Here is a 10,000-nt window from a genome sequence, read left to right as displayed (position 1 = left end):
TCGCAACAAAGTCACTTCATTCTGTGCTGTAATTACACAACTGGGGCTGTCGCGCAGATATCGTTCGTAAAACTCTCTGAATATCCGTCTGTGGTCACTTCCCGGCTAAGTTGGGGGTCTAACTGCCCGAGGTGTGTGTGTGTGTACACGTGTGTGTGTGTGTGTGTGTGTGTGTGTGTGTGTGTGTGTGTGTGTGTGTGTGTGTGTGTGTGTGTGTGTGTGTGTGTGCACAGATACTTGACTTGGACTTGCACGATGTTTGAGGCCCCGTTACAAAAAGGGCCTCTTGTCGTCCTGAGGATGATGACTATATACTTTGCAACAGGCGTGGCAGATGTATGGAGCAATGATGTAGTTAAAGTCTTAATCCACCTAATAACATTTTGGTGAGTACAAGGTGGGCAGATATTATTTTTTCCAGAGGCTGGCCGGAGTGCCCGCAGACCTGAAGGTTCTGTACAAGACTGTGTGGGAGATTGGTTGAATGTGTCCTAACTGCCCGAAGTGTGTGTGTGTGTGTGGCGACAGAGGCTGGCCGGTGTGCCCGCGGACCTGAAGGCTCTGTACAAGACGGTGTGGGAGATCTCCCAAAAGGACGTCATCATCATGGCCGCTGACCGAGGGGCCTTCATCGACCAGAGCCAGTCGCTGAACATCCACATCGCGGAGCCCAGCTACCAGAAGCTGTCCAGCATGCACTTCTTCGCCTGGAAGGCCGTGAGTGTTGGCGTTTGTCATTGCTGTTGCTGCTGCTCCTCATCCTCCCCCTGCTCCTACTCATCCTCTTCCTCCTTCTTCTCATCCCCCTCCTACTGCTACTACTACTGATGCTCCTCCTCCTTGTCCTGCTACTACTACTACCGCTCCTTGTCCCCTTCCTCCTCCTCCTACTGCTACTAATACTACTGATGCTCCTCCTCATTCTCTTCCTCTTCCTGCTGCTTCCAATACTGCTTATCCTCTTCCTCCTCCTCCTACTGCTTCTAATACTGCTTATCCTCTTCCTCCTCCTCCTACTGCTTCTAATACTGCTTATCCTCTTCCTCCTACTACTACCACTACTGCTCAAGGCCTGACTAAGCGCGTTGGGTCACGCTGCTAGTCAGGCATCTGCTTGGCAGATGTGGTGTAGCGTATATGGATTTGTCCGAACGCAGTGACGCCTTCTTGAGCTACTGAAACTGAAACTCACCCCCCTCCTCCTCCTCCTCCTCCTACTACTACTACTACTACCACCGCCGCCACTACTGCTCCTCCTCTTTCCTCTTCCTCAACCCCCCTCCTCCTCCTATTACTACTGGTGCTGTTGCTGCTCCTCCTCCTACTACTGCTACTATTACTCCTACTACAGCTGATGTTGCTACTGCTGCTGCCGCTGGTTCTGCTACTCCTACTATTATTAATGTTAATACTCCAACTGCAGCTGCTTCTCCAACTGCTGTTAACGCTGCTGCTGCCGCTACTACTACTACTACTACTACTACTACTACTACTGTATGGCAGTCAGTCATGTCCGACTATGACTGCTGCTACCACTACTGCTGCTTATGCTGCTGCCACCACCACTACCTCTACTGATGATAAACGCTGTTTATTGATAACCCCAAAAGCTTGAGAAAATACGACTCTTTGCATTAGACAGGGGCTAATGGATTGATGATTGTCTCTGGAGAGTTTCATGTTTGCGCTCTCCTGTGCCCCATGCCCACCATACTGATTCTTGACGATTTACCTGTGTGCTAGCTGATTTGGTAGCACAAGCAGCATTGACTTGAAGTTGTGTACCTTGTGAAGGCCCATGCCCACCATACTGATTCCTGACGATTTACCTGTGTGCTAGCTGATTTGGTAGCACAAGCAACATTGACTTGAAGTTGTGTACCTTGTGAAGGTAGAGTTATCACTCTTTACTATTTGATTTTCAAACTGAAGAATGGGATTCATGCAGTTGCTTGCCTCCACTTTTCTTTCTTGGAGAGGGGGGGGGGGGGGGGGGGGGGCGTTCACGTCATAAACAAATACAGGTACTTCTGACGTGCTCTGGCGCTCTGCACCAAAATAGACTTTATTTGTACCCGGACCTCAAACTTGGAATTGGCTTCCTCTGTCTTTTCGTCAAACCTCTGCATTGAGCTCACTCAGGTCTGGTCTCTAAAACCTCACTCTTTCCAAATGGCCTTAGCAGGCGCAGTACTTCTGTCTTATGAGTAGATCACATGTGGGTTCGAATCCCGCTCTCGCCATTTTCTCCCAAGTTTGAGTGGAAAAATCAATCTGAGCTTCCAGTTATTCAGACGAGACGATGAAGCGAGGTCCCTCATGCTACACGCACTTGGCGCCCTTGAATAGAAACCATGGCAGCCGAGAGTGTTGTCCTCTGGCAAAATTATGTAGAAGAAACCCGTTTGTAGGCTGCAACTCCCACGTTCACTCGCATGTGTATGGCCGTTTTTACCCCGCCATGTAGGTAGCTATACTCCGTTTACGGGGATGTGCATGCTGGGTATGTTCTTGTTTCCATAACCCACTGAAATCGATAGGCAAACCGACACTCAAACCGACACTGTAACCGACACTGAAACTGACACAGACACTGACACTGAAACCAACACTGAGAACTGACACTGCCACTGAAACCTACACTGACAGTGTGACAGAGAATCTGTGGCCGTTTGGCAGGGCCTTTGACGGGCATGTACTACCTGAAGATCTTTGACACATTTATGAAACTGAAATTGACACTGAAATCGACACTGACGCTGAAACCGGCACAGAAACTGACACTGAATGAAACGACACAGAAACTGACACTGACACTGAAACCTACACTGTCAGTATGACAGAGAATCTGTGGCCGTGTGGCAGGGCCTGAAGACGGGCATGTACTACCTGAGGACGAAGGGGGCGGCCCAGGCCATCCAGTTCACACTGGACAAACAGCGTGTGGCCCATGCCGTCAGCCAAGGCGCCCTGTCCGCTGACTCTGATGGGGACAAAGCCAAGGTCAGGACAGTTTCCTTTGTTGCTGTTCTTGTAGTTGTTGTTGCTGTGGTGGTGGTGGTGGTGATCTCTCTCTCTTCTCTGTCTCTGTCTCTGTCTCTCTCTCTCTCTCTCTCTCTCTCTCTCTCTCTCTCTCTCTCTCTCTCTCTCTGGGCTGAATGAAAAAAAAAAAAAAAAAAAGCTGTGTTCACTCCACTATCCTCGTGAAATAGAAATGCGTTTCGTTTCGTGTCCCTCTCCCTTCCTATCTTTTTCCCTCTTCCTCTCCCTCTCTCTGTCTGTCCCCCAGGCTATTTGATGTCAGGTGGCAGCAGTGGGAAGAACATATAAATATTTTTTTGTATTTTTTATTTCTTTTTATCAGAACATATTTCTCTGTGTGAAATTCGGGCTGCTCTCCCCAGAGCGAGCGCGTCGCTATACTACAGCGCCACCCATTTTTTTTGTATTTTTCCTGCGTGCAGTTTTATTTGTTTTTCCTATTGACGTGGATTTTTCTACAGAATTTTGCCAGGAACAAACCTTTTGTTGCCGTCGGTTCTTTTACGTGCGCTAAGTGCGTGCTGCACACGGGACCTCGGTTTATCGTCTCATCCGAATACAAGTGATAGGTTGAGTTTCAATGGAAAATTTAACACACTTCCCACTGTCGAATCTTAGATCATTGTTAAATAGGAATAGATATGTGAGATATGCACAAACGAGCTTTAGATTCGAGATGTCTGAAATTGCTGTGCACAGTTCCCGATACAGTTACGAGAAAGATGAAATATGTCCATTGTGTAAAGAAGAAACCGAGGATGAAGAACGCTTTATACTACGTTGTCGCTATCTTCATGACTTGAGAACATTTATTATGGTACACAAAACATGTTTTCGTTACAAATGCCGTTTTCTTTAAAAAAAAAAATGAAAATATTATAACTAAGTTAATTCTGTACATCTACAAAGCCTTGAAGAGCCGTCAAAATTCAGTTGAAACGAACGATGTCAGAGAATAACACAATGACGATATTTTTTTGTTATCTCTTGATGTCTTTATATTTACACGTGCACACACTATTTCTGTATTCGTTTTTTGTTTATGTGTTAACAATATGTATTACACTTAGCTATATCTTGTTCACTTCTGTTTAACCCCCTTCAAATGGGGCGATGGCATTATATTGAATAAATCATTTGTTTGTCTTTCTGCCCCCACCCCCTCCATTCATACCCCCCTGCCCTCTTGCTCCCACACAGTATCTTTGCGTGGTGTTTTGCTTACTTCCTGTTGTGCTTGTGCTGGTTGAATGCGGGGTCGTTCTAACAACCTGTCCAGCAGGTGTTTCGCACTGGCGTCATATTTGTGTGACACGGATCGCAACGCAGATCACATAACGCAGTACCACTACTGACCCTTGACAGCGGAACCAAACTAACCCTGGGAAAGACTATGGAGTTCTCTGCAGTTCTGTGAAAAAAAAGAAGTTTTGGTGACAAGCCTACTTTCCATGTTCAACTGCCATGAAAAGAAAGGACAAAACGAATCAGAATAAAACGTATATAGATAATACGTGTATTGATTCCCATGTCATTGTGTATTTAATAAGGAATGCGACCCTCGAGAGAGGCTATCGCATTTCATTCTGTGTGGTGACTGATGCAGCGTCGGGTGTGGCTGGACAGGTCAATACAGGAGTGACAGCCCCTCCCACACTGCGCACAGGGGAAGTCTGACGCTGGTGTGTCTGTCTGTCTGGCTTTGGGATTTTCTCCCCAATCTCTTTGCCTCAGAACGCTGGGCAGGCATCTCTTTAACTCTTCTTTTACTGCTTCCAAGTCGATCATTCTGAGGCTGCAGCTTCCTCGGCTGTTTGGGTCGACGTTCAAGGCCTTCTGAGCTTTCATGCAAACGTCTTGATGAGGGTCTGCCTGTGGGATGTTTTCTCCTGTGTACCCAGTTCCCCTCTAAAGAGATCTTCGGGGAACGAGATCCATCAGACCCTCCCAACAGACTGTAAAGGGGCAGAGTGAGGGGGCGGAGGGGGGGGGGATGACGAAGCACCGACTTCTGTAGTGTTTGTTTTCCTCGAAACATCTTTTCGCCTAAGTGGTTTGATTTTCATTTTCGTTATAGATGCATTAGTGTAGGTGTTTGTTTTTTTTGGTTTACAAAACAAAATGTTTACTGGATTTTTTTTCCAGCTAATATATCGACTGCTAGTCTCTCGGGGAAAGCAAGGGGGTGTGGGTTAACGAATTTCTTAATTTTAGTTTAACCATAACTCGTAAGTTCATCATGTGTAACAGAAATAATATTTCAAATTATACATGTCAGCTTTTTCATCTCGATCGAATACCCGGTAATTTAACTACCTGACTCTTTGTCGCTCAGGAGAGTGCCGAGAAGACCGAGCAGGACAAAGACACAAAGAGCTCAGAGGGAAACACTGCTTCAGACAAAGATACCACTGAGCAGCAGCAGCAGCAGCAGCAGGAAGGGGCGCCAATCCCGTACTGCATCAAAAAGGAAGACTGCCTCAGTTGTGGTTCCTGAATATCACGTAATTTTTTTTCCCCCGCGACCTACTAAGGCGTCGGATGTAGAGTAAAAGTAGTATTTACGATGGCGTAAGATTAGCAATTAGTTAGTAATTATACAGTCTCCTGATGACTCACGCTGGGTTTTCCCTTCCAAAATCCAGTTTTCAGTTAGTTGAAAATGAGCAAACTGTATTTTGATGAAATTAATGTGAATGGTGAAAACGCAAACACGGATTACGTAACATCGGATTACTTCAATTCAATTCAGTTCAAAATACTTTATTAACTGCTTCAACCAAAAACAGAAAATTTTCTTTAGGTTCACTTAAAATAAAATAAAATGCCCGTCAGCAAAAGCAAACCTGACACACCCTTCACCTATCACCATGCACACATCAATTATTATGTAAAAAGAAAAACATGTGGGTAACCCCAAGATGAACAAAACATTATGAATCATGGCTCCTGTTAAATGCACAGTTACGCACGCAGGTTTATTTTGGACTTGGCAGCAACAATGTTGTCGATCAGGATATGAGTACTAGAAGTAGGTCATAGATAAACAACAGTTTTGAAGGCTCTCAATCTTGTTTATGACAAAAAGTAACTGATTGAAATACGGTGGAATGCTGTTGTATGGTTGGACGATAATCAGTTAATGAAAAGTTTGAGTGGAGATGTGGGTGCTGGCATGACGATTTTGGGAATATCTGCTTTTGGAGAATGGCATAAAGCCAATGGAACACGTGGGTTAGTTGAACCAAAAAACATGCTGATGCATCGTATGCCTTTTTGCCAAGACAACTCTTCCTTCATTCTATTGGTGTATGTTGTGTTTGGTCTGAAATTAAACATTTTTTTTTGGAAAAAAAATAGATCTGATTTTTTTTTCTATGCATACATTGTGATGGGTGTACATACGCACTCGCACGCACACACTCACACACGCACGCACTTACACACGCACTCAAGTACTCGTACAACACGCACGCGCGCGCGCACACACACACACACACACACACACACACACACACACACACACACACTGTGTAGTAATGTGCCCGACCAGGAAACTAGTGTCCAGGTGTCCGAGACCCATACGTGACCGGGATTCTCACTGCTCCTCGACTACAGTGGGGTTTTCCAGTGAAACATCCTGCGTCACTGCAAATCTATTATAAACTACATATCTGATATATACTTTATACATTTGTGTACATGATCACTGTGACACACGGACACCTCTGGGAAAGCATCTGGAGTTTCACATACAAATTCTGTGACAAGACAAGACAATACAGGGCGTGTTTACCTCGGGAATCCCCGTTGGGGCACACGAAAACCTATTAAGAAGGTATATGCTTTCAATATCACCCCCTCTCTCCCCCTCTCTCTCTCTCTCTCTCTCTCTCTCTCTCTCTCTCTTATTTTTTGCCCGGTTCCGTCAACGATAGGGGAGTTAACTGCACTGTTCTGCAAGCTCATTGAATGAAGGGGTTATTTCCCGTGGAGACTAAAACGCTACTCTTTCACTCGCTCTCTCGCTCTCTCTCCCGCTCTCGCTGTCGTTGGCAACGAATCAGGACATCATCATCATCATCATCATGTGCCTTTTTTAAAATCAGCTATTTTGAATCCAGATCGGCTCCAGCTGTGAAAGACAGATACAAACGTTTTCACATAAGCACTCGCAGAATTACAATTTCCTAACTCCTGGTACGTGCGTGCGCGCGTGTGAGTGTGTGTGTGTGTGTGTTGAGAGAGAGGAAAGCTCGAAGGAGACACGATTCAACATTCATACCCACATTCATCGTGAAAAAACGATATTCTTCGCAAACTGTCACTTCGCGCTAACCCCGGGGAGAGCAGCCCGAATTTTCACAGTTCACACAGAGAAACAAGTTGTTAAAAAAAAAGAAAAAAGAAAAGTAATATAGTACAATCTAATGAGATACAGCACAGTTTTCATATTCATGTGATCACATGTGATACATGTCAAACTCCCTGCTCCAACCCCACCCCCTCACCCTCTGCCACGCCTTCCACCCACATTCCCTCTCTCTTTTCCTCCAAACAGATGATGCAGTGGTAATGATGATGACAGGGATACTTATATAGCTTGCTTCCTCGATCAGAGACCAAGCTCTAAGCGCTTTACAAACAACTGAGTCATTTGCAGAACAGGCTGCGTACCTGGGTAGAACCGACTCAGAACTGTCTTTTGGAGCTCATCGTTCATTTCGTGTGTCTTTCAATTACGTCTCTCTCTCTCTCTCTCTCTCTCTCTCTCTCTCTCTCTCTCTCTCTCTCTCTCTCTCTCTCTCTCTCTCTCTCTCACATATATATATATAATATATATATATATATGTGTGTGTGTGTATGCGTGTGTGTGTGTGTGTGTGTGTGTGTGTGTGTGTGTGATTATTTGTATGATGTATGACTGATTCTGCATTGGTAACAAGTTTTTCATCACAAAACAAATTGTTCTAATCGGAATAATGATGAAGTATTGTATATTCTGTATTGATTCTCCTTCCGCGAATCCCCACCACCCCCACCCCCACCCCCCTTCCTCCCTCCCTCTCCAGCCCCCTCCCACACGCTCTCTTCTCCCCGCGTTCCTTCCTCGCTCTCTCTCCTGGTCGTGACGTCAGTCTACAGTACAGATGTCTGGCTGAGGGCAGTTGCCAGCCATTACTAGAACGGCGAGAAGAGTGTGAATGGGTGTGTTGGCTGTTTTTCCGGCATTCTTTATCAGGGTGCCGGGACTGCGTAGGAGTAAATGTTTCATGCACTGGTGTCACTCTGTCCTTGTCATTCTTCGGCTCTCTGTGTTTCTCTTCCTCTCACGATCCTAATAATTATAGAGGTATATGTCTTAGTGATGTAAGCAGTGAAGTGTGTGGTTTAATCATGAATAATAGGTTGCAAGAGTGGGTAGAGGAAAATGATATTACAGGTGAGCATCAAACAGGCTTCAAAAAAGGATACTCTACAACTGATCACATGTTTACTCCACTAACACTTATACAGAAGCATTTCTCCTTTAATCGTAAACTTTACGTGGCTTTTATTGACTTTGAGAAAGCGTTTGATTCCATCAATAGAAATCTTCTTTGGCCTGTTTTGCTAAAAAAAAAATTTTTTAAGGTATTAAAGGTAAATTATACAAGTGTATTAAAAGTATGTAAGCTCATGCTAAAACGAGTCAGACGTGGTGCTAGTTTTACAGATTGTATTAATTGTACGGCGGGTGTTAGGTAAGGAGACCCATGTAGTCCTATATTATTTTTTATTTTTATAAATGAACTAGCAATTGAAGTTATCAACAACGGGAGGCATGGAGGTACTTTTTTTGTGTGATGCCTTTGGATTGTTCATTCTTCTTTTCGCTGATGACATAGTGTTGATTTCAGAAACGGTTTTAGGTCTGCAAACTCAATTGAATAGTTTATATAAATCCGCAAAATTTCTTAGTCTTGATGCAGGCCCAAGAAACTGCTGTACGGCGAACTCCAACATGGCAAGCGCTCCCATGGAGGCCAAAGGAAGCGCTTGAAAGACACTTTGAAAGCTTCTCTGAAGGTATTCAACATCAGCCACGACACATGGGAGCCGAATGCAATGGACAGACCAAAGTGGCGTTCAGCTGTCCACAAAGGCGCCAAATCCTGTGAGGCCAACAGAATCGCTGCAGCAGAGAAACGCAGACAGGCCAGGAAAAGCAGTGCCAGCAAGTCCCGTCCACACCTGTTAGAACCTTTCGGGCGCGGATTGGCCTGACCAGTCACCTGCGCACCCACAGAGCCCAACCCACCCACCCCCAGGATGACTAGATGGTCCTTGTCGATCCCGACGGACGAACCACCACCATTTGAATATGGGTTTGGACATGTATGGTTAAGTCAGGGAGTGGGTTGTGAAGTTGGCTTTGTAAATGCTGTTCGGCAACGTTTAATACATTGTAGATGGCAGGGTTGCAATCGACATATTCACACAAGTGAAAGATATATATGTATATGTATAGAACGTTTTGTGTTTTGCATGATATAAAACCACACTTGCGTTTAAATTTGGACAGACATTTGAAATATGTAACGACAAAGTCTAGACTAGGTATCTCGGATTTGTCTGTACATCACTTTAGATACAAAGAAGTTAGATATTCTGATTTAATGTGTCCAATGTGTAAACAATCAAAGGAAGATGAAGTACATTTTGTTCTCTTTTCCGAAGCGCTCAAAGACATTAGAGAAAAATATATTCGGTCTAAATATTATCGACACCGTTGCCCTTAAATTGGCTTTATTGTTATCTTGTACTGACGATAGCGTTGTTAGAAGTATGTCTATATATCGCTATAAAGCATGTAAGTATAGAGAAATTGCCGTTTCAAAGCCTGATGAAAACCCTGTAATATTTATTTCTGTATCGTATGCAGTTCTTTTGTTCATGATAGTTTATAGCTCGTTAG

General features: G+C 44.6%; 1 protein-coding gene across 1 annotated transcript in view; it reads left to right on the top strand.

The window, feature by feature from the left end:
- LOC143284301 (ribonucleoside-diphosphate reductase large subunit-like) overlaps positions 1-6,358 on the top strand; it is a 32,721-nt gene extending 26,363 nt beyond the window's left edge. Inside the window, exons 18-20 of the mRNA XM_076591002.1 lie at positions 529-717; positions 2,866-3,003; positions 5,378-6,358. Of these exons, the coding sequence (XP_076447117.1) occupies positions 529-717; positions 2,866-3,003; positions 5,378-5,539 (489 nt within the window). The 3' untranslated portion in view covers positions 5,540-6,358. The remainder of the gene's footprint in view (positions 1-528; positions 718-2,865; positions 3,004-5,377) is intronic.
- Positions 6,359-10,000: the final 3,642 nt, after the last annotated feature.

The sequence above is a fragment of the Babylonia areolata genome, chromosome 7 (genome assembly GCF_041734735.1).
Source record: "Babylonia areolata isolate BAREFJ2019XMU chromosome 7, ASM4173473v1, whole genome shotgun sequence".
Taxonomy (NCBI): domain Eukaryota; kingdom Metazoa; phylum Mollusca; class Gastropoda; order Neogastropoda; family Buccinidae; genus Babylonia; species Babylonia areolata.
This window is presented reverse-complemented; position numbering and strand designations above follow the sequence as displayed.